Below are 26,310 nucleotides of genomic sequence, written 5' to 3' on the forward strand. Positions count from 1 at the left end.
AAAGAGGGACTGTATGTCCCTCCCCCTCTCCACTCATAAATTCTAGATGATTCCTTGCACTTTAAAGAAATCTACTACAATGCAACAAGCGCTCAACTTGCGCTCAATGCGAACATTAAAAAATCATGATTCCTTGCACTTTAAAGAAATCTACTACAATGCAACAAGCGCTCAATTACAAATATCATATCGATTATTTCACCAAAAAAAAAGTGTTTTTTGAAAACAAAACAGAAAAATGTTCTCAGGCAAAATATAGAAACGCTTGAATATTATCGAGAGGTGACTTAATGGGAAAGCACCATACCCTCCTGTCGTTAAGCGTAATTATTCATCGTTTCAATTTTTTATCTTGTCATGGAAATTTACGAAATCGTCTCGGCAGCAACAAGAAGCTGCTGAAGTAGTTGATAATCAAACTTATTTAAAAACTTATGCTTCAGATTTGATTTTGTGGGTAGTCTATTTTGCAGCAGCTGAAAAAGGAGATCAGAAAAAATACAGTTTCTAGCAGTGGGAAATGTTAAAAAAGGACTTTGTCAGAATAGTTTACCTTTTTTTCTGGAATATTAGTTTTGATATGTATATATTTTATTTTTAAGGGGTAGACATATGTCTGGCTTGACTTGCCATGTTTTTACACACATACTTATCCTTAAATCGTTGTATAGTTTTAAAACTCTGCTAGAATACATAAAAATAAAATTAACAAGACCAAGACATATTTCGAGGGATGAGATATAACAACAGACATTATCTGAAGGGTGGGGTTTGGAAGAATAAACGATAACAGTATCATATATATTTCAAATTCTTTTTCTGGACTTCCTGTAAGGCCCCTCCCTTTCCCACTTCCCCTTGTAGGCTGCTTCCATGACATAGCATTTTGCCTCAACTCATGAACATTGTCTATCAAATCTCCCTAAATTATTCAATCATGGAATAAGTAGTCCCCTTTGTTAACGAAATTTGGTTTATTTCATTTTAAAGCTCCGGATTACAAGGCCCTCTCTTTAAGCTTGATTTAACAAAACTAGATTGCGATCTGCGAACAATAGTGCAAATTTCTCTGAGGCTAAACATATAGCCTCAGAAACTGTCTAGCGGATTTGTGTTTACTAGCTGCAAGATAAACTTAACAGAAATAGAAGCCGTGCTTTGATGATTATTTAAATGAGTAAAACTAATATTTTCTGAAATTATCATTTTGATAACTTTGGCAACTTTGAGTTGGGGAATAAAGCGACTATTACAGACACAAACGACTGAGATGTGTTTCAATTATCTCAAAACTCTAGACCGAAAATATGCTTCTAAAAATTGAAGAATCTGAAATAGTGAAAGGCCAAAAAGTTGGAAGAGAAATATAATTTTGGGAAGTGTAAAATGTTCAGAGATACATATGAACAACGCTCTCTATGTTTTTTTTTTATACACATCTTCTTTCAATATTTTTTTTTCAGAAAAATATCATTGCATTATTGATGAGAAAGTTTCAGAGTTTGATTAGCCATTATCTGTGATCAGGGGCGTCGTTTGGGGGTGGCAAGGGGGGCAGTTGCCCCCCCCAAGAATGTGAAGAAAACAATTATTATACATCCCTTGCCCTTGGACTATCCGCATATGGACCTCTCTCGCCCCCCCCCCCAATAAAAATGCTGGAGATTCGCCCTACCTGTGATCTACGATATTGACAAGTTTGGAAATAAAAGAACACAAGAAGCAATTTTGTCACACATTAACACGCAAGAAAGTTTAATAATAAAAAAATAAGAAAAATAAGAGCTCTATTACAGTCAAACATACCAAAAAGAAAGATTTAAAAGACTTGTTATGTTTTGTCGGGAAACATAACATTATAATATAAGGAGATAGTTTAATTTACCTTTAGCTAATGGTCCTTCCGTGACTGCTCTTCGTAGGTAATCAAGCGGTAAACCCATATGCTGACCAAGACTACCCAAGTTCATGTTGAAGTTTAAGCTTAGATACGCCGGGTCAAGCCAAGGTGAAGGAAAAAAGGGGAAAGATCCGAATGGTGGTGGATGTCCTAAAAAAACAAAGTCTGAAAGTTTATTAAAAACTGTCTCACGCTCTCTTCCTCTTTTAAGAGAGGATATATATATATATATATATATATATATATATATATATATATATATATATATATATATATATATATATATATATATATATAGAGAGAGAGAGAGAGAGAGAGAGAGAGAGAGAGAGAGAGAGAGGGAAATTGGAAGGCAATTTTGGCATCATTCTGTTACGACAGAGCTTATAAGGCCTCAAAGCCACTTGCTAGTAGCTGAGGTTTTGTATTTGGTTTATCATATGCTTATGACTACTTTTTCTAAAGTGGGTCGCGGAAATATGAAAGAATGCAACTACATTGCAAATATGAAAGATTAAGCTATAGATAAATCAAAAGATCAACATTGCTTTAAATTAGAGAACATTTTCCCTGCAGTTTGGCAGCATGATAAAGTTTCTAAAATGTGGGCACTCCTACAAAAGAAAAAAAATTATTTGAAGCCTTTCTTTATGCTAGAAACATGTGTTTCACATGAAAAATTTGAAATAAGGGTTAAAAGGAATTTAAATTTGTCGTAAACGAACCAAGCTCAAACTTGGACATAATATGCTTCCAAATGATTAATCGCCAGCACTGTCCCACTGAGTTGTCAATACATCTTAAAGTCACGAACCATGGAGACGCTCTGTCATCAAAGGACGTACATTAAAGACCGATTTTCAAATTATGTCCTTGGTCCCCCTGTCACCACGTATCATTTAGTAGCAGTGGGCCCTGAATTCACCCTCTGAATCAATTTAATCGATTGACATAGCAGATGCCCTGACCGGGGGGTGAATCGGAAACAACTGGAAAACTTGATAATTCACCAGGAGCTCGCTGTATAAACAATACACTTTCTAATGATTCGGTTCTGTGTTTGCCGCCACTCTTCGGGTTAAAATTCAGGCGTTAAGGAGAACCAACATTCTTGACAAGAAAAAAACAGCTTTTTAGCAAAATGTTATTGGTTAAATTTGGCAGGGTTGTATTATCAACCGCTGGGGCTTCGTGATGGTTGAATCATGTAAATTGAATAGATACGGAGTATGGAAATTTTTTTTTTAGGGGGGGGGGGGTGTACGGTCTACAGCAAATTTTTTATTTAGCATTAGTTTTGCACTGTATGTGAACTTTTTATTCTAAAAAAGGAACGTAGGTGAAAATTTGAATGTTCCTCAATTAGGCAGTGGCGCCAATTCACGAAAATGTAGGGGGGGGGGCAAGGATTTTTTTCGATTTTTTTTAATTAAGATGCAAAAAAAAGAACAACATTTAGCAAACATACATAAAACAGGGGGTAGCGGCGAGGTCGTTGCTTGGAAAAATCGTCGACTAATCTATCCAAATCCAGTTTCTTTACCTCCTCTTTTTCAACGGCCATTATCATGAGATCACTGAGTCTGTAGTTTCCCATCGTCAATCGCAGATAGTCTTTCACACGCCCTAATGCCGAGAAGAATCGTTCATTACTGGCAGTGGTCACAGGCAAAGTAGAACAGCAGAGCACAGCAGAATAGGCAACTGGGAGGTCGGATAAGATTTCGATAGCTCGAAGAAGATCCATTTTTGAAACATCACTTTTTGACAGATGCAGCTTTGCAAGAGAAAGCTGGGATTCTATGGCATGGTCATCGACACAGAGAATCTCTTGATAATTACACATAACTCTTCCCACTTTCGAAAGTTCAAGAAAATTAGAACTTGAGGGGTTGAAGGCAGATAAAGCGTCGAGCAGAGGCATATTCTGCATGAAACGTTGGTCCATCTCACTCGTAAAACGATCTATTACCTCAAAGTACAGAAGTTTACCGCAGTCTGATTCAACTGGCTGACTGATATAGCGTTTACCGGTTGTTGAGTTTGAAAGAAAGTCTTTGAGACGAATGGAAATGGCTTGACTTCTCTTGCTTCGAGCACTGGTTTTAGATTGTGGAGATTTCGATTCCTGGATATCGTTTAAAGCCAAGAATTCAGATATGTTTTTGCTTAAGTTGTTCCATTCGTTATCATTTCTCAGCCTTTGGAGTGTCTCATATGTCCCAGAAATCAGTGCAAGTGCCTTATAAATCAACAAACTTCCGGATTGAAGTTGCTCTGATAAACAATTTACAATGACTAATACTTTTTCCATTATGTGTAAAGTTGATACAAAAGAGGCAGAGTTGATTTTGTCCAGTAGTCGTTTTGCTTCACACGCTGCCTCGCCGTCAGAACTATCAGAGACTGCGGCAAGCACAGCAACAATACAATCAAATCTGGCCTTCACCTACGAAATAGAGCGGACTGCGTAAAACCAGCGAGTCTGGACGGTCCTCTCTAGCTCCAAGACTTTTTGCCCGCTAATACGCTGGGATTCCACAAATAGCTCGTGACAAGTATTGCTGCATGATATAAATGCGTAAAGTCTTTGCACCACAGAGAAAAATTCAAAAATTTCGCTGATATTTTTTAAGCAGTCAGTCAAAACCAAGTTTAATCTGTGGGCGTGACAGTGTACATAAACTGCTCGAGGCACCTTCTCCCTAAAATTTACTTGAACTCCGTTAAAGTCCCCAATCATAACGGATGCACCATCATAACATTGGGCAATACACAGCATCGAATCTACACCAAGCTTTTCTATAGTTTTACAAATCGAGGTGGATAAGCTCTCGGCATCTAATTTGTGCATGTGATAGCAGCCGATTGGTTATTCCACTACTTTTCTATTTGATATGTACCTGAGTAGGATTACTAATTGTTCTTTTCTAGAAACGTCTTTTGTCTCGTCGACAAGAAGAGCAAAGTAATTAGCTGATTTTACTTTTGAAATAATGTCTTGGCGCAAGGTATTTTCTATCAGTGTAACTGCGTCATTTTGGTACAGGTGACTGTAACAGCGACGATATGGGCGCTGTAACTGGGCCTTCAGGTTTTCGTCGCCTTTAGACATTTCCTCCATCAATTCAACCAAATTACCCCGGTTTGCAGATGTTTCTGATTCGTCATGACCCCTCAAAGCAAGACCCTGGCGGCCAAGAAAGCAAATAGCGCGAAAAATGTACTTCACATGATCTCTATTTTCCTGAACCTCTTGAGATATGGATTGAATTAAGGCATTCACTATAGATTTCGAATTATCAGTACTAATTATCTTAAATTCCGTCCATGCTGACATACAATGTCTATGTCTTTCAGAACCATCATGTTGCTTTAATAGAGCAGAACTGTCTTTCCACTTGCAAAATCCTGACTCAATGAAAACTCTTTTTCCAGCAGTTTCTAAAGCCCTTAGAGTCCCCATAGAAAAATGGCGGCAAGCAAAACAAAACACGGAATTCAAGTTTTTTGAGTATTCAATCCATTCATAAGTCTTATAGTAATATACACTGAATTTCATTCCGTTAGAAGTGGAAGCCGGATATCTCTCAAGGATAGGTTGAGCTGGTTTGTCGTGACGCGTCCTAGAGATATTTGAGAGATTGACTGCTACTCGAACCCGCAAGGGGTTCAGCGATGCAGACCGAACTTTCATGTTGATCTGAGCCATTTATTGTTCCGCTTGTCTCCGAAATTCTGTCACAGGTGGGGGAATTTATGGCAACTAACCCGAGACTTTCGGCGCTGACACTATTGCCAGTTTCTTGCACTAAAGTTTCGTCACTGTTCTTCTGCCTTTTCACCGAAAAAAAATCCAAATTTTTTTTCGCTTTCTAATAATAGTTTTATTGAGGTTTAAAACTTGCTTTTTGCCAATAAAGTGGATAATTTTATAATTACAACCAAATCATTACGAGTTATAGGTTCTCGTGGAGGAGGCAGAAGAGTGTCTTTCACTATAAACTATGTGTTTTATTGTACTAAGTTTATGTACAGTAGTTTAAGATAGATGCAGTTAAACGAGTAGTAGACAAGGACTTCACTCAGACACGGCAAGAAAAGAACCGAAGAAACCGAAGAACCGAAGAAACATACTCCACGGTGAAACTATCCCGCTTAGAAACCCCATAAACCAATCACTTACATTTCCTGTTCACGACAGTCCCATACACTCCACTTGAACTAGTCATCCCATAAACTATTTAGTAAAGTCAAGAACCTGCTGACCAAAACACCATTGAAACCCAAGACCACATTTCCTTTTCGAGCTACTAAAAAAGGCAATATACAAAACTCAGAGTCTACAACGAATTCTTCACAAGAACAATAAGGAAATGGGTACTGACCACACGAAGCTTAGTTTTGAAGAAACCTCAGTCAGAAATAAAACAGTGTAGACTCGCTCGTTCTTAGACATTTCAAAACAAGATTATATAATTAGGGCACCAGTTTGTTGGTCGTATTTATTGGACCAGTTGCTGGTTTAATATAGCACATAGCTAAAATAGAAAATAGCTGAGAAATATAAATAAGAAGGTAATTTTCAAAGTCTTGGGGGGGGCCATGCCCCCCCTACCCCCTCTAATTGGCGCCCCTGCAATTAGGAATGGGTAATACAATGGCACTAAAAAGTGATTGGTTAGTATTTTTACTAAAAAAAAATCATAACATTATAACACCTTGTGTTAATAATTGCCTTCATAAACGCAGCATCAATGATAGGTGCCACTAACAAGACAGTTTTAGATATATATTAAATAAAAAAAAGTTTTTTAACTGAAATTAAGGAGCGACATTAAAACTTAAAACGACAGAAATTTTTCATTCAGTGTATGAAAGGGGTTGTCCCCTCCTCAACGCCCCGCTATAGTTTGACTTTTTCTCACAACTCTGATTTTTAAAACAATAAAAAACTTTAGCGTAAAGAGCGGGGCGTTTTTGAGGGGACAGCCCCTTCCATATACGGAATAATTTCTGTTCGTTTTAAGTTTTAATGTCGCTCCTTACTTTCAGTTAAAAAAGCTTGTCTTTTAAATTAATTTCTGAACGTTTTCGAATTAATGCAGGTTTTTGAAGATTGCTCACCGCACATGAATAATTAAAACGAAATTTGCATACTAATTTTACTTTTCTTTAAACTAATAATGATCTTATAATAACCTAAGTTTAGTTTTTGTTCTAGTTATTTGATTTTTGTTCCAGCCTTTGTGATAGGATCTCAAAGGCTGTTTAATTAAGATAATAACCTTTTATCAATTAGAATGCTAACCTCATATACGTAATATTTTATGTTTGTTTTAAGTTTTAAATGTTGCTCCTTACTTACAATTGAAAAAAAGTCTTGTTTTTATTTGATTTCTGATCGTCTTTTAAATAATCCAGTGCCTCCTTCATGGAAAATTCCCTTCCCCCATGGAAAATTCCTCCATAGAAAAATTCTCCCACTTAACTATCTCCCCTCGACCCCCCCCCCACCAGAAAAGATCCTTCCTGAAAATATTTCTATACTTCCCAATAACCAATAGTATATGTAAACAATGGGGAAAGCTCACAACTTGCAGCCCTTCCCCCAGGGATTGTGGGGATTAAGTCGTCTCCAAAGACATATTTAATAGATTTTTCGACTATGCTGAACAAAACGGCTATCTCAAAATTTTGATCGGAAGACTTTGGGAAAAAATGAGCGTGTGAGGGGGCCGGGTTGCCTTCCAATTTTTTGGATCACTTAAAAGGGCACTAGAACTTTTAAACTCTGTTCAAAAAAGCCCTCTCGCGATATTCTAAGAGCACTGGGTCGATATGATCATCCCTGAGAAGAAAAAAAAAAACAAGCATCCGTGCTGGTAAAAAATACAAAATTCCACAATTTTGTAGATAGGAGCTTTAAACCTCAATAGTAGTGATCTCTGATACGCTGAATCTGATGGTGTGATTTTCATTAAGATTCAATGACTTTTAGGTGGTGTATCCCCCTTTTTTGAAAATAAGGCAAATATTCTATTGCTGGTAACTTTTGATGGGTAAGACTAAACTTGATGAAACTTATATATTTGAAATCAGCATAAAAATGTGACTCTTTTGATGTAACTATGGTATCAAAACTCCGTTTTGAAGTTTCGGTCACTATTGAGCCACTCCTGACTTACAGTTCATTACCACGAACTGTTTGATAATCTATTCTTCCCTTTCAACCCCCCCCCCCCCCACCCATTTCTCGAAGATGAAAAAATTTTCCACCAAAGTGAGTTTTGGTTATGCCCCTAGAATCAACCAAAATACATTTACTGATACTCAGCTAGTTGTTAAAATAAACCACTACAAAATCTATTTCTCTTGTGTAAAAAGTCATTCAAATGTGATAATAATCTTTCAAACAGTTCATGGTATCGAACTATTACCTCGAGTTGCAATACGCGTCGTAACATGAGTGTTAATGACAATGTATGCATCAAAAGAATTTGATTTGTATGAGCATGATAAATATGAAATATTCGTTATGTTTAAAGTTACCTATCAAAAGTTACAAGATTGACGAAACTTGAGCGAAAAAAAATTAAAATATCCCCAAATAGGGAAGCTATAGTGATGAAAACAACATGATCAAGTTCAGCGTGTCAGTTTTCCGAGAAGAATGATCACATATGTGTGTTTATTTGTATATTTTCCCCCAGGTTTGATCATATCAAACCACTGGTCCTGGAATATCAAGAGAAGACTCATTCAAATGGAATTTGAATGAACCTAGTGTCCTTTTAATGATCTAAAGAGATTGCGCCACAGCAACGTGGCATTTTCTGTCATTTTACAGCACAAAATAAAAATTTCGGCCGAAAGAGTGAAATTCTATCGACTTAAAATTTTAAGATGGCCGATCAATGTGGAATTATTGAGCTGTATATTGAGCTTCTCTATTTGAGATGTCATAACAACACGTGGTGACACATTTATTCCCAGAGAAACACATATTGCTTACAAAATAAACAGTTGTTTCAAAGCTTCATTTTAGCTGAGTTGATTCCCTTGAAACTTCCTAAAATTACTTTCAGGGACGCATCAGCTATTGTGGAGGAACACAATCAACTATTGTGTTAGTTGATATTCGTGCATTGGAGGAGGGGGGGGTCTGAAACCTCAATGAGTGTAATTTTGTCCAAAATTTCAAATTTTTAGTGAACCCTTACATAAATATAGAAGGAAGGATAGGAGGTCTCAGAATTCAATATCTAATTTCCCCTCTTTCCCAGGATAATTTTCAAAATAAGCCTTTGATATGGGTGCTGCGGGGTTACAGCTTCCATGTTATTGCAGAAAAACTTCAACACAAATTATTATTCCCATATGCTTAAGCTTACCACACGCTAGGACCTCCACCTTTAGGTAGGAAGGGCATCGATAGCCACCAGGAAACATCCAAGGGGGGGGGGGGAAGAAGTCCTACCACAAGGTTTTTTACTAAGACCTAAACGTGAATATTTCCTTTTTCATATTTTTACATTTTGCTTCAAATGCTTTAAAAACGACTGCTGGGCACCAGGACAATTAAAAACGACACCAGGACAATTGGAATCGGATATAAAGCGTTTTTCACAACTCCTCAAAAATAAAAGAGCTTATTGATGCGCATTTGTTCAAACAATAACATTTTAATAGAATATTTGTCATTAAGGCAATAGCAAGTGCTCATTAAGTATATCTATTGCACTCATAAATACTTTCAGTCAAATATTATAAAACTTTAGCTTAAAGAGCAGGGGTCTGAGGAGGGGACAGCCGACCTCATATACAGAATAGTTTCTCTCTTTAAATTTTAATGTCACTCTTTATTTTCATTCAAAAAAATTCATTTTTTTGAATATCCATTAATTATAAGATCCTGATCATAAGATCAGGTGATCTTATGATCACCTGATCATAAGATCCATTTATTCTTATTTGAAGTTGAAATATTTAAAACCTTGGCTTACATTTTTTTTCTGATTAAAACTCTGGGAAAGTAAACAGACGGTCGAGTCAATGCAAAGCGTGGCTTAAGTATCAGTCAAAAGGGGAAAGGGATTCTAAAATGGAATTATTTGCCAGACTTCGTTCCAGCTGTTTCTTTGCAGTCCGCTTTTCCTTTTAGCTGTCCAAATCGAAACAAACAATATTGCCGTGCCTAAAACTATAGGGCATAGCCAACATTTTCATAACTTGAAATGAGGGTGAAACTAGATAAAAAAAAAATTCTTGGGAAAACTATTTTTGTATTTGAATAAGAAAAAAATCTAAGAAATTATACTGCGTAAGAGACATTTACGGCTCCATTTTGGAATTCACTAGCACAGATAATGAACGGGACGTAAAGCTTTAGCCAGAGATACTCGAGTTGCAATATGGGGTTGTTTCTTCTTTGGTTTTAGAAGGCATTTCAAATATACCTAGTCGACAAAAACTCACCAAAAGTACTTATTAGTAACACAACAATATATATTTAGGAAAGATCTTTAGACACGCCCTTTGGTTTTAAAAAATTCATATTTACAATGTCGTAATTTATTTCCTATGAAATAATACTTCCGTTAGTCATTTTTAACTTGGCTTTTAACAGACAAATTAAACAGTTCTGACCTGCTTTAACCACACAATATTCACTTTTGTAGGTTACACAAGAAGCTTTTATTTGCTAAAAAAATGTTTTACTACAAACGGATGCTGTTTGATAGAAACAGATTCCAGTTACTATAATCATCAAAGGGACATGTCATCAATGGCGCTTATAATAGGACTTCAGAAGCCACGGTAGAAAGTGGTCAGGCATGGCACTGAAACTCAGCGCTCAACCCTTCTATTCTTCAACCCTTCGAAAGGTTGAATAATATTGTTTTCTAGAGGAATTGTCTGAAAATAGTTTTAATCAGTAGTTTCAATGAGCGTCAATAAAAAAATAGGCTGTTCGAAAAAAGTGGCTCTATTTTGGTGTTCAGGGCTAAAACAAAACAAGGTTCAAATATGATTAGGTCAGGTTTAGCGGGTCAAGGATAACAGGTTGCCAAAAATAGTTCCTTTTGGCAATCTATCTAGGGCCAAACAAAAAGTACGACATCTAAATATGGGTCAAGAAGAGATTTAAAGAAAATAAGATCTTCATAGGACGGATTAAAGAGCAAAGCTCTGGACATATTGGATGGAAAAGGAATAAACTAAAAAAACTTTGTGCTGTGAAGATTTGTCAGTAAGAACAGACATTTGTATCTGTTTTGTATCATGATTTGCTATTGATTTTTTGGTACTTAAGCATTAGATGGTCACTTCTATATAGGCTCTACTGCTAAAGAAGTCAAGTTTGGTTAATGCTAATGAAATAAAATAAAAGGGGACGAATATATAATAGTTTATAAACAAATTTGGGCTATATATTTGCACATTAGGGGTGGGGGGTAAAGCATAGCATATGTTAAATACGTAACCTTACCTAACCTAGGTACCTTCCCCCCCCTAAACCCCCAAAAACAACAGTTTAAATATCGTAAACGCAATGAAAATTACACTTTGCATTGCATTTCTCTACAGCAGTCTCTTGTAGTTAACCCGTCTGGCGGGTTTTTCGTGACTGGTTTGCTTGCACAATATACAAAAGTGGCCATCTAATGCTTAAGAACCGATTTTTTTTTACTATAATTGGAGGGCCCTTGTCCCTATGCCCCTTCAACTATCCCCCTAAGTTTGTAAATGTTGACATACTGTGACTTGTGAACGTCCAGGGATCATTCAGATAATTTAAAAGATAAAACAAGTTCTGTCAACCAAAGGCGCAAGTATATATTTCACACTTGGTGGTTCATTTCCTCTAAACTAAGATGGCACTAGGAATTTTAATATCCCTTTAAATTAGCAAATTTATGTTTAACTAGAATTACATTGTAACTATCATTCAGATGAAATTACAAAACTTTTTTGTCGGTTACATTTCGGTTGTATTATAATAACTCCGTTGTTGATATATTCAAGTTTCAACTGAGCAAGCATATCTATACCAGATTTAGATTTATTTCAACATTGTTAGTCCATTCAAGTGGAAAGTTTCGGTTAATATTGATGAAAAATTTGTTGCTGGCTTTATACTACTATTCCACCTCTGTCCCTTCTCTTTGGCAATTGTTGTTCCTAAATTTGGGGATTGTGGAAAAAAACAGCGACTGGAGAGATTCGAGGGTAGATTGGGAAATGCTTGGTTTCAAACATTTGCATATATTAGATAGGACTTGTCTTTTCTCTTGAATATTTTAGAGGAAAAATCTAGTCGCAGACCTAAATAAGCTAAAATCACCCCTGGGGGGGGCTAGATCCCTAGCATTATTAGTCAAGGGATGGGTATGAATATGGGAACTTGAAGGAAATTATTCGGGGGTTATTCGATAACACCTTCATTATTGCCCCTGTTAAAGGTCTCATCATCAAGTTTTCAGTGAGGCAGTTGAGATAAAAAAGTATATCCACCGAAAGGTTGCTTTGAACAGAGACACGGGAGAAACCTATTTAAGTCCCATTTATAATGAACTAATTAATTCTGATCGTTCTTACTTAAATATTAAAAAAATTACATTTTGCAACCTAACCTAATCTCTGATGATGTCTTACCTGGAAAGCATTTAGCTTTTAAAAATGCTCTGTATAAATTAAAAAATTGAATTCCCATTCAGCACTGTATTTTTTCATTCAGTTACCTTTCACCGTTACATAGAGAGGGTCTTCAAATTTTAGTTGTGCTTTGTTTTAAGGTTTGAAATTTTTATAGTATCCTTGGATTTTTATTTGTAATTTTAATGTTATTATCTTGCACTGAGGACGGTCAAGCGGAGGTCTTGACCGAAATATTTGCGTTTTAGTCCATATTTTTCACTGGCTTGTATAATCCTCGTTTTTTTCTCTTTTTTTACTATTGTTCCGTTTTATCAAAAAACACATCGCAATATGATAGTCGCATGCATATCGAATAGTTCAACTGAAATAAAATAAATAAGTTGTCAACAACAATCAAGGACTTTAGCCTCAAGCCCGTTCCATACAATCATTGTATGATTAATTAATTGTGATAAATCTTATCTATCTAAACAAAAACAATAATATATAACACTTAAACATCAGAATTTTTAATGATTGCAGTTAGAAGCATGGGCGCCCATAAGCTGAATTCCAGGGGGGGGGCAAACCGCATCTAATTGGCATTTTTAATGCTATATAGTAGAAATCTCAGAACAAAAATATAAAAATAAGGCAGTATCATTCAGCCAGGGGGGCGAGAGCCCCTCCCTGCCCCCCATATGGGCGCCCATGGTTAGAAGTTACTAAGATAAATGGAATTACTTATATATGTTGTATTTTGATCAAAAATTTATAGAACTAATCGGTTGCCTATATCTAGCAATCTCTTACCCTAGCCAGTACATGAAGGATATTTCTGTATTGGCCAATGTAGGGGGCCTGAAATACGTACGAGTGTTCACATTGGTTGATAGAATATACATTTATAAAAAAAAATAATGTGACAATATTCAAGACTTGTAGTATTCATTTTCGCTCATTTCCTAATCATAAACTAAATATACAGATGGAATATATAATGTTAGTTCCTCAACGATTTGTCTTTGCACCTCTGTTAACTCGGGAGGGTTTTTCGAGAGGGGGCAAAAAAATTAACAAAATGCGTCAAAAGTTTGTTTATATGTATTTCTTTTTTACTTTTATACGAGCCGGAAAAAAAAATTTCTGTTTGGAACCAGGGTTAAAACCCTTTAAGACCCCTTCTTGGATAGGAACCTACTACTTACTACGTAATATTTCGAGCAATTCTGGGAGTTCTGAGTTAATAGCTTAATTGTTACATGCTTTCAATTATCCATTAACTTTTATCGTTATTCCAATTACCGTCTTCACTGGCTGTTAAAGCCTAAGAGTTTTATCATAATTCATTTGCTTACCATTCCCATTTCCTCTAGTGTGGTCCGTTTCCTCTACTCTGGTCCTCCTTTTGTGTGCCAAAATGTGAAGTAGGATGTATGTCAGAATATCTTAGGGGTTCGATAAAAGTATTTTAAAACTGTGCAACATTTTATCGAAAAGCTAAATCTCCGAATTTCTACGAAAATATCGGCTATACTCCAGTCAATGAAATAAGTTTTATTACTTTTTTTCAAATCAAACAGTTCGTGGTAACGAACTGTAAGTAAGGAACGACTCGACAAAATTGTAACCGAAACTCTAAAAAACAGAATTTTGATACCAATAGATATATCAAAAGAATCTGCTTATTATTCTGATTTTAAATATGTAAGCTTCATGAAGTTTAGTCTTACCGATTAAAGGCTAAGAGCCTGAGAAAATTTGCCTGATTTTTGCAAAAAGGGGAAAACACCCCCTAGAAGCATTATAATCCTAATGAAAATCACATCATCAGATTCAGCGTATCAGATAACCCTTCTGTAGTGGTTTCAAACTCCTATCTGCAAAAATTTGAAATTTTGTATTTTTTGCCAGAAGAAAGATCATGGATGCGTGTTAATTATTATTTTTTTTTTTCACAGGGGTGATCATATCGACCCAGTGGTCCTAGAGTATCGTGAGAGGGCTCATTCGAACGGAAATTAAAAGTTCTAGTGCCCTTTTTAAGTGATCAAAAAGATTGGAGGGCAACATGGCCCCCTCCCTTGCTCCTTTTTCCAAAGCCTTCCGATCAAAATTTTGAGATAGCCATTTTGCTCATAATAGTTTAAAGGCCCAATAACTATGCATTTCCATATAACACGACCCCTTCTCCCATAGCGAATGGTCTTTAAGTAATAATAATTGCCCATTTTTTACACATAGTATTTGTTATTGTGAAGTATGTTTAAATTTTCTGGGTATTTTTCCTCGGGGGAATTTTCTACGGAGAGGGAAGTTTTCAGGGGGTGAACTTGTCAGGGGAAATTATACACTTGGGAAATTTTCCAAAATTCCTATACAAAATTCTTTCTAAATGTATTGCTTTCTCTTTTCCGTTTCGTTTTACGCGTGGGGTTCTTAAGGGTATTTGTCCGGGGTAGATTTTCAACGAGATTGAATTGTCTAGAGGATATTCCCGTGGGGTGGGGTGTTTTTCCGTAGAGGTGGGATTGCCTGGCATTACTTAAAAACGACCAGAAATTAAATTAAAAAAACATTTTCAACTGAAAGTAAGGAGCAACATTAAAACTTAAAAAGAATAGAAAGTATTACGTGTATGAAGGGGATTGCCCCCTCCTCACACCTCACTTTTTACTCTAAAGTTTGAATGTTGTCCCAACTCTTTAATAACTACTCCTGAAACACAACGGTCGTTTAATTAGAACAATAATTAGAACAATTTTTTAGTACTTTTTTAAAAGTACTGAAAAACTTTAGCGTAAAGAGCAAAGTGTTTGATTTCAACTGCTCTAAAGTATTTGTATACAAATGAAACAGCTTAGGTAATAATGTGCAACCCTGTTTTACCCCGTGCCTTTTGTAAACACCCTTGGCAGCGAACCTCTAACCTGCACCATTTATGTCACATGCGTATACAACCCAATTAAAATCTGCCCTAACACATTAGTTACCTAAAACATTCCCTCCTTTTAGGTTGAGTTACTTTGTTCCTTTACCACATGTTTACCTTCTTGAAAAAACATTCAATGTAAACAAAATGTCAACGTACTCTCGCTCTTCTAAAACTTGTCTGAGCTTTAATTAAAGTCTCATTCTTCTTCTACCATATTTTTAACCTAAATCTCAAGCGTTTCAGAAATGTTTACGATGTGAATTTTCTAAGTGCATCCCCCTACGGTTTCTGTCTTTTCATTTAACCCTATTTTTAAGCAGGGGTATAGCTATCTAGTTATTCGACTGACTAGGCATTGAGTGATAGATTCAAATACGTGATGGAAGAATCCGTCCAGCATGTTGAAGCGACTAAAAAAAAAAAAAAAAAAAAAAAAAAAAAAAAAAAAAAAATTAAATGCTTACTTGGATTTAGTTTAAAATTAAAGGGTTTATTCAGGGATAAATTAAAATAGCTTTTAACTGAATTTAATATTTTTTTTACGATCAACAGCATAAACACGCCCGATATTTTTATATCTTTGACGTTACTGATTTTTTTTGACGATACTGAATACAAATGTGTTTACAATTGTTAAAAATGGTTTTCTAAAAAAAAACGGAATTTTCTCTTAGACTCCAACAAAGGCCATCTAATTTTCATCAAATTTCATTAAAGTTAAATCTCTTTAAACATTTACAAGGTGTTTTTGTGAAGATAGAAGACAAATTTAAACCGTCAACTGAAGCAATCTTCCGTGGTATGGGACATTGCTTCGGATCCCGCCACAGTGTGGTTTGTTGAGATTAGAATTGATTGTGTTAAATGTACTAGAAAAATAAATGGATGCCAGAAAACGACAGAGCTAGGTCCTTTTATGGTTCTGGAGGGAAATGACTGGTGAAATCGGGGAAATGGTCCTCGGTAAAGTTCTGGGGCCAAGAGAAATGAAGCTAATGTCTATCGGAGTCAGATAGTTGCTTTGTCAAACGTGGCAGGTTTATATTGATTCTGGGGGAAAAAATCCAGTGGGCAGTAAAATGCGTCCATCACTATGATTCAAAAGCTCTTTCCTAAATTATGTTGTTTTGCAAAGGATAAAGGGATAAATCAATCCCAGTGGTTGATATAATTATCTAGATCAAACTAAAAGTTTATATTTAAACCCAATTAAGAAAAATTCCTTATATTCTTCTTCTAAATAATATATTTAGAATTTAGAAAAGGATTCTAGAAAAATTCTAAATAATATATTTAGAATTTAGAAAAGGATTCTAGAAAGAATTAGAAAAAGGATTCTAAATAAAATCCCAGTTGGAATTTCATTACATCGAAACTCACTATTTTCAAAGTAAAAAGTATTAACAATGAAAATTGTATTTTGAACAACAAAGAATCTGCGGCTACACGTCCACTGCCAAACGTCGACTTTCCAGATACGTCCTTGGTTGCCATCCTTTCGTCTAATTTTGCCAATGAAGAGGGGTAAGGAGAAGGGTCAATTTTGTTGAAGTTCTTATCTGCATCAGAAAATGTTTGATCCCATTTAAGGGTGCCCGTAGGTAAGGATATGGTGGTTGGAGCTTCCCCTACCCCCCTCACTAAGCCGAAAATATACAAATCTGTAATATTTAAAAGGATGTGGCAGGTTTTGTGGAAAAAACAAACTTTAAATCTCAGCCTATGCACAATGCATAAAAGATTTGCCATGAAAGATAAGGCCTTTCAGCAGTTATGGGAAATAAATAACTCCAGAGACCGCCTCCAATGATGTAATCCAAGTTGGTCCAGCTACAATCTCATCTTCCACTTCACTTAGGTATTTAGGTCTTCCATCTCGAACGTCAATAAGATCCACAAGACAGCTTATAATTGATTTTTGAAAGAAAAATTAAGAAAATTTTACGGGTTTCTCCCGAAGGTAAAGGGCCAATTTGGACAGAGAACCTTTGGCCGGATATTAAACACGTTTCTCGCACCACAAGTGTTGTTTTTTATATCCTTTTGGAAACTTTTCTCCGCCTCTGATAAAAAACAAAGAAAATACGATCGTCGTTCTTTAGGTTCTGCAAGTATTTTCTCATTATCCCTATTTGGACCCGTAATAGTTACGTTTGACGACGGTACGATGTTTTTTGAGATTTGTCAAAAAAATGGATGAACTGTCACGTAGGTTTGGTGACCGCTGCAATAGAATTGTCGATTTTCCACTGATTTGTCCACTTTCAAGTGACTAGTGTCAAACAGTTCGTGGTAACAAACTGTAAGTAAGGAGCGACCCGGTTCAATGGTAACCGAAACTCTAAAAAACGGAATTTTGGTACCAGTAGATACATCAAAAGAATCAGATTTTAATTCTAATTTCAAGTATATAAATTTTATCCAATCTAGTCTTACCCATCAAAAGTTATGCGCCTGAAAAAATTTGGCTGATTTCCAAAAAAAGGGGGAAAGACTCCCCAAAAATAATAGAACATTAATGAAATTCACACCATCATATTCAGCGTATCAGAGAACCCTACTATAGAGGTTTCAAGCTCCTATCTACAAAAATGTGGAATTTTGCATTTTTTGCCAGAAGAAAGATCACGGGTGCATGTTTATTTGTTGTTTTTTTTCCAGGGGTAATCGTATTGACCCATTGGTCCTAGAATATCGTAGGAGGGCTCATTGGACCGGAAATTAAAAGTTCTAGTGCCCTTTTTAAGTGACCAAAAAAAATGGAGGGCAACTAGGCCCCCTCCCACGCTCATTTTTTTCTCAAAATCACCCAATTAAAATTTTGAGATAGCCATTTTGTTCAATATAGTCAAAAATCTAATAAATATGTCTTTTACGATGACTTAATCCCTAACAGTTCCCAGGGGAAGGGCTGCAAGTTAGGAACTTTGCCCATTGCTTACATATTGTATTGGTTATTGGGAAGTATACAGACATTTTCAGGAAGAATTTTTTTCTGGTGGGGGAGGAGGGGCTGGAGGAGGGGGTCACTCGGGAGAAAATTTCCGTGGAGGATGTTTCTTTGGGGTAAGGGACATTTCTATGAAGGGGCCGCCGTATTTCCAAGCATTATTTAAAAAACGATAAGAAATTAAATTAAAAAAAAAAGTTTTTTCAACTGGAAGTAAGAAGCAACATTAGAACTTAAAATGAACAGAAATTATTACTTATATGAGGGGGTTCTCCCCCAAGTCAATACCTCGCTCTTTACGCTACAGTTTTTTTTAGTGCTTTCACAAGAGCTATCTATTCTAATTAAACGGCCTTTGTGATTCAGGGGTTTGTGAATTAAAATTTTTTTTTAACTTTTAACGTAAAGTGCGTGGTATTGAATAAGGGGAGAACCCCATCATATACGTAATAACATATACGTAATAAAAAAAAACAATAAAAAAAAAGCGATACGACTCAATAGTAATCGAAACTTTTAAAAACGGAACTTTGATATCAATAAATGAATCAAAAGAATGGGCTTATAATGCTGATTCTAAATATGTGAATTTTATTAAGTTTAGTATTACTCATCAAATGCTACGATCCCGATAAAATTTAACGGCTTTTTTAAGGAGGGGGGAAACATCTAATAGAGTTGAAAGAATTCTAATAAAAATTACACCAGCAAATTCAGTGAACCAGAAAATCCAAGTACGTTGGAATCAAACAGGTATCCGCAAAAATCTGCCGCTTTGTATTTTTTTACAGAAACAAAATATACGAATATAGAACTTCGTTACGTAAGTTAATTTGTAAATTACGTCAGAACCAAATTTAGAGACAGCCATTTTGCAAAAGAAGAGTAAAATTCTTATGCATATTTTGTTTACTTACTCAATGACTGTGAGCCAAAATCAAAGCTGCATTAACTAAAAAATGATCAGAAATTAAATAAAAAAAACAAATTTTTTAAATTGAAAGTAAGGAGCGACATTAAAACTTAAAACGAACAGAAATTATTCCGTATATGAACGGGGCTGTCCCCTCCTCAACACCTCGCTCTTTACGCTAAAGTTTGACTGTCTCACAAATTTATTTTTTAAAAAAATAAAAAACTTTAGCGTAAAGAGCGAGGCGTTGAGGAGGGTACAGCCCCTTTCATATACGGAATAATTTCTGTTCGTTTTAAGTTTTAATGTCGCTCCTTACTTTAAGTTTAAAAAACTTTTTTTTTTTTTATTTAATAGTAAGATGTAAACTCTCATATAACTTTTCCCTTGTTGAATGAGTGCTTAAATATTAAGTTGTCAATATTTGTACGTAAGTTTTGTCTTGTCATTGTCCTTTTCGTTTTTTCTTCTCTTTTTTTTCATACTCTTCTTTTTGCGTCTTTGTTATGTACAGAGGGGACCAACAAATTATTATTATTATTAAAACCAGTGACTAGAGTGACAGTATTTCTAAATGCGATGGGGCAATATTTGTTCTGTGAAATTTTTAATGCAAGCCAAATCTTTTTTTTAGTAAATATAGGTTAAATTATTTTTTTTTCTTTTAGTAAATATGACCACCCTCGCCATTTTCAAAACCCTTGCCATTTGATCAAATTGTCAATCATTTTATCTTCACGCCCTGTAAGTTGCATCTCCAAACAAATAGCAATCTAACTATAATTTATTCACAGTATATTTTGTAATAATATATTTTGTATAACATGTTTGAATGTTATATGTTTGAGTAATATATGTTTGAACAATAATAAGCTTGAATAATATGTTTTTATTGTAAACTGTTAATAATATGTTTATATTTTAAACATGTTTACAATATGTTTGGATTTTGCGCAGTCGAAGTAAAGCAATTGTCCAAAGTATTTTGTTCTAAAGTGTTTTTGCATACAAAATAAAACAAATCATCTGTAGAAAAACACTTCTTAGCTTAGCCACATCTATTCCTAATTTGTTGCCTAACACTGTTGCAGGCGGCCAATAAAAAGAATCAAAGCCTGCCTTTAATTTGGACATTAAAGATTTTCTCCAGTTCTTGTGGTGTGGGAACATTTCGGACTAGGTTTATTTATCCAAAGTCGGAACAAAGGGAAGCCGGGCGCACTCGGCGGTTGGCCCGTACATCTGCCTTATCTCGGGGAAAGTAATTTAATTCGGCACAATTTTTAGAGATGAAAAACAGGGAAATGGGTCCCTCGTAAAACCGGATACTGGTACCAGCGGTGGTCCTGACTAGGACAGAAGGATTTTTACGATGCATGCTAAGTCGTAAAGTGATGAAGTTATGATGTCGGTAAATTGAAAAGGAATAAACAGAATCTGAAGATAAAAATATTATGCGCTTCAACTATGTCGCCCTGTTATATCTTCTAGACACAAACAAAGAATCCGTCTTTTTAAGAAAAAGGACATCAGAAAAAGCAGTTTTCATATCAACAAAACTTAGCTGACGAAAGCTAGTTGTCTTTCGTCACTGATAGGTCTTCGCATCATCTTCTTTCGTCACTGATAGGTCTTCGCATCATCTTCTTTCGTCACTGATAGGTCTTCGCATCATCTTCTTTCGTCACTGATAGATCTTCGCATCATCTTCGCAATTCAAGTAATATTAATATTTTATTTACTCCATCGGTGAGGTCTGACTTTAATCCATTAACTGCTTGTCATATCGTTTGGAATAGCCTAGCTGAGTAAGCTCAAGAATGTCACTCGTTTGGTAGTTTCAAAAAAATTTAAAGGCATTTTTTAATATCTTGATGTTTCATGTTTAAATATATTTTTTCGTATTTTATTATTATTATTTAGGGGGGGGGGGTGACCCTATCCTTGGTTAGAAACGTTTGTTGTGAGGGGTACTGAGTTCGTCTAATATTTTTTTTTGGCTTGGTTTCAAATATATATTTGGAATTCGGTTTAATTTATTGGATTGTGAAACATCTTCTTTTTTCAGGGGGGGGGGGGTCTCTTAAAATCGCTTTTTGTTTGGGTCTTTTAAATATTGTTTTTTTTTCTTTGTTTTGTTTTGTGTGTATGTGTGTGTGTGTTGACTCTTGGAAAGGTTGAAATGCATTATATTGAAAATACTTTTCTTCTCTTTTTTAGTATTTGTGTCATTTCTGTTTTTTCCCTGTTTTTTTCCTGGCCATAGAGCCTTACGAGGGATTCTATGTTGAAGTGTTTTTGTCGTAAATTTATTGGTTGAATACATTGATTGATTCAGAATCTTTTACCTCCCAATTTTTTGGATCTATTTCAAGGCCAAAGACTAGTCGCTTTTGGGAGTTATGACAATCCCTGAGGGGGAGTAGCACATGTTCTACTGCCTTCACTTCTACTCCTATTTTACTCTTTAATAATATGTACATTGTAAATGTTACACCGCTCATCAGGCTATGATTTCACTATATTTATGCGGTGATCATTAATCATAAACCAAAAACTTCTGGCCACACCCCGTGACATATTCTTTTGATGCATTAAAATTTAAATTAATTATCGTTAATTAGAATCAGAACTATGTATCACATATACATCGAAATCGCATTTGTCGGAATCAATAACAAGTATTAGGAATAGCAAGGTAACCGCTTACTCCATATGTCCTTACGCTACCCCTACTCATTAATAGCGTTGGTCAGATCAGTGGCGAGCTACTAGTCGAAGTAGACTGTTCCGAAGGATTATATTTGAGCCAAAATTAAAAAAAATCCACCCTTTCTGGTGCTTTTTTTTATTGATTTGCCCCTCATTTGCCCCATTGGTATGCGTGCTGTTCTTCAATTAAAATCTAAAGACTTGATCAATGGTGATCACAGGGGAGGTTAAGGTAGCACCCCTCCCTTATCAATAAATACAAAAATAAAGAAGTGAAAAATGATTACTTTTTTTAAAAATAAATCACTGTTTACTGCACGATGAATGTTCAAATGACTGGTCAATTTTTTGTTAATAAATGACTGTTTAAGACACGTTTAGGTAAAATGTCTTATTATTCTTGTTCCACAAAAAAAAAAAAAAAAAAAAAAAAAAAAAATACAGGCATGTCTCCTCCCTGAAAAATTCATGTAGGGGCTCTTGAATTTAATTAAAATGCTTGACAAACAAATATTTCATTTGTTTGATAGTAAATTAGATTTAGGATAGACTGACATGTTCACAAGCAATAACAGCATAACAAATCAAGGCCAATAAACTGGTTAAGCCATAACCACGAATGAAATGATTTAAAACCCAAGATAATAAAACCCCAATAAAGTATGATGGACCTTACTTGACTTCGTTCTTGGCTCTCTGGGACCATCAACGGTGACTTTAATTGCTTTATTGTAGGTACAGACTTGAACTGGTGTTGTACTGATAATTATTGATAAGCTAAAACTCTTTCCTGAAAGAAATCATACACAAATTAAACAGCACTTATATTCTATATTGGAAACTAAACTGGCGTTAAACGGTTTTAAATGTTCAAAGACAATAAGTAAAAATTTCTTCGTTTTTCACGAAACTTAGGGGTGATACTGGAATTGATATTTGAAAGGTCGGCCTTTACAAGGTTGAACGAAAAGGGCCAACTTAGCCACCCAGCTATAAAAATATTATTGATTCATATTACTCGACAGCTAATTATCGAAAACACTTTCCCTGTTGAAACAAAAAATTGGTGTTGAGTCTTATGAAGTCTTACAACCCAAAAAACTGTTCTAAGCTACAGCTTAGGGGTCCCCGTCCTAGGAGAAAGTCTTAGGACCCAATAAACTGTTTTAAGCTACAGCTTAGGAGTCCCCGTCCTAGGGGAAAGTCTTACAAGCCAATAAACTATTTTAAGCTACAGCTTAGGTAGGGGTCCCCTTCCCCAAGCTTGAGAGATCAAGTCATAGTTCCTTAGATTCATAGATACAGCACATGTGTTGAAGAAATGAATAAATTGTCGTAAAATTTTACATTACCGAATAATTAAATTAGCTTAAAATTATACAGTTACTTCAAGTAAGTTAGTGGAGATAGCTTAATACCCAATGAGCACAATTGTCCCTGGTTTTAACTTGTTATTTGAGAGCTTTAGAGATAAGGAGCCGCAATCTCAAGTTTGGAATTTAAAATAGAGGGAATAGATTTCTGGGGTGCCGTGTATGTTGACTTAAATATTTCTGTTTACTTTGATATTTGCCCTATCAGCGCGGCCTTAAAACTGTTTTAGCCAAGGGACCCAAAAAGTTTTAACCTGGCTGTGGAAGTCTGGCGGTTTCATCTTGTGTTATTGTTGTTATCGACCCTGCTATGTTGACTGGAAATCTATAGATACCCCTTTTCTTACAAATCCTTGTTCAAAATACACAAAAACTATCAACATCCTCTCAGTTAAATACGTAATTTCAAACCAAAGTATAATCACCTACGGAACAAGTACTGACAAAACTCTCCAAAAGTGACCCCGCGTACCTCAGCGCCTCTAGACACAAAGTGCTGTACTACTTAATCGCTCCGAGCCAAAGTACTTTGCTACGAGCCAATAAATTATGCTAGAGCGTGATTCAGGCAACGAGTGACCGGGAAAGTTGCATTGAATTGTGTAACTACGGTATTTAGTTGCCAGGTTCACATAGGTATGGAATCGTCTCCGGAGAGGCGGATAAAGGGTCACTTTTTTGTGTGGAGAGGATAGGTTTTGTCAGTACTTGCTCCGCAGTTGATTATACTTTGTTTCAAACTGTAATTGTTCAAACTTTGTTTGGTAGGGAATTTGTTTTCATCTTGGGTGCAGGGTTTCACGAAATAAAATAATTGCGTCACATCCACAGCTCAAAAGATGTAACTCTTCAGGAAAACATAACGCTTGACAAAGAAGTTTTTTTTTTGTAGTTTAGTCTCTTGCTTATTAAATTTAGGGGATTGTCGTCAGATGGACAGGTATTATTTCATTTTCGCGTATGGAATTACCACTTATTGCTCAGGAAACACCTGATGTACATGTACTACACATCAATTTATGAATCTATGCGGTTGTATTTTCAAAATCAACATTCGATTAGTTTACGATTGCTGGAAACGCGTTTTTAAAAACAGACAAAACAGTTTCAGCAAAACATTTTTAATGTTTTTCCAAACTGTAACTTTTTCATGGACATAATGCCGATAGTGGATGATTTAATTAAACTAAAACATTGAAAAACGTATGTCCGTTTAATTTCAATAAAATATTGAAATTAAACTGAAAACGTTGAGAACGTATGTCTGTTCAACTCAGCTTAGACAGCCTTCTTGCTCCAATTATTTTTATGTTAAATTCTGGCTGCTAACGGGAAGCAGGCAACATTGACGGCCAAATTCGGGTTTGCTTGTGTACAAACCATTCCAAAGTAATACAACTGTCCAAAATCAAAATGAATTATGTCCAGTTTTTATCAATAACATTCAGCAGACATTTGACTGGACTGTTTCTTTTTGAGAAGATGTCGCACAACACCATAACGGAAAGAACTGTTCATGGACTTATGCCTAATAGGTATGCCTGTTTGTATATTTTGTACACCTATTTGAAAGCCATTTTGGAATATTAAATTAAAAGAATATGCTAGTTCACAAAAAAACAAAACAAGAATATTAGAGGTACTGTGTTTTGATTTATGGGCTGTCGTTTAGTGAATGCGAATGAAAGGATATTCCAAGTATCACAGGTCACACCGCATAGAGGTTATAATTAGGAATATCATACACAGACATGGGCGCCCATAAGCTGAATTTTAGGGGGTTGGCTTACATGGTCTAATCGGCACTTCCAATGCTGTATAATAGAAATCTCAACACAAAAATACAAAATATAAGGGAACATCAGTCAACCAGGAGGCGGGTGCTGAAGCCCCCCTCTGCCCATCCATATGGGCGCATATGAGCACAGACATCATTTCACAAAAAAAATAAGAGGAGGAGAGCAGGAGCTCACCTAAGGGAGGCATCTAACTATTTCCTCCTGAGATATCATCAGTTTAGCAATTTATTACCTAACGTCCATGTGATTTACTTTTGTTTTGCTTTTTATACTTTTTACTATTACTTTTTACTATTACTTTTTACTATTACTTTATACTATTTACTTTTGTTTTGCTTCTTTCTCCTTCTCAGCCCTTGAAAAATTCACACCTGTGGGTGCTTATTACTATTTATTGAATACAGTGATGCCAATTCATGAAAACGTATGGGGAGGGGGTAATTATGTATTTTCCAAAGACTATGGTGGCAAATTTTTTTCTCATTTTCTTAAAAAATTAAGAATGCCCCAAAAGCTATTTGTCTTTGAAAATACCAAAACAGTAATTTCAAAATCTAGGGGGGGGGGGGATGTCAGAGAAATCTTGGGGACAGATTCACTGCCTGCATCAACCCCCCCCCCCCTGTTACCATTACTGATGGGTAACTGAATAGACCTATAGCCTATTTGACCTACCCCCAAATGAAATCATTCTGTCTAGACCAGGGATGTTAAGTGGCCATGCTAATGTTGTGCATTGAATACTTAACTTAATCTGCAGTCTCATTATTGAGTTATATCTAAATTTCTGTATCCTACAGGTCACATCGAGTAAAACTGACCGTGAATAAATGTTCTTTTTTTTGTACTTCATATATACATAAGAAAAATCTAAGCATTTATCTGAAAATCCTTCAACAAGTCATTCAAGTTTTTATTAAGGAATAAGCTCCTAAGCTATTTACAAAGCAAGTTCCTTCTTGTAAAGATTAATCCCCAAGGAACAACTCTGTTCACTTATGTTAGATCATCAAAGAATAACTTAATCTTGCGTTTAAAACCGAAGGGGCCGAAATTATTTTCTTCCGTTATCTACACAAGGAGAAGA

The 26,310-nt window shown here is 35.5% G+C and overlaps 1 protein-coding gene across 2 annotated transcripts in view; it reads right to left on the minus strand.

Moving 5' to 3' along the window:
- LOC148953953 (uncharacterized) overlaps nt 1–26,310 on the minus strand; it is a 90,885-nt gene that overhangs the window by 18,836 nt on the left and 45,739 nt on the right. For both annotated transcript variants that reach the window (XM_089086863.1, XM_089086864.1), the window contains exons 3-4: nt 22,728–22,841; nt 1,886–2,050 (exon numbers count right to left, since the gene is read on the minus strand). In XM_089086863.1, coding sequence (XP_088942989.1) covers nt 1,886–2,050; nt 22,728–22,841 — 279 coding nt within the window. The remainder of the gene's footprint in view (nt 1–1,885; nt 2,051–22,727; nt 22,842–26,310) is intronic.

This window comes from Artemia sp. Qi Xiang Cuo, chromosome 3, assembly GCF_049724085.1.
Source record: "Artemia sp. Qi Xiang Cuo chromosome 3, ASM4972408v1, whole genome shotgun sequence".
Classification (NCBI taxonomy): Eukaryota; Metazoa; Arthropoda; class Branchiopoda; order Anostraca; family Artemiidae; genus Artemia; species Artemia sp. Qi Xiang Cuo.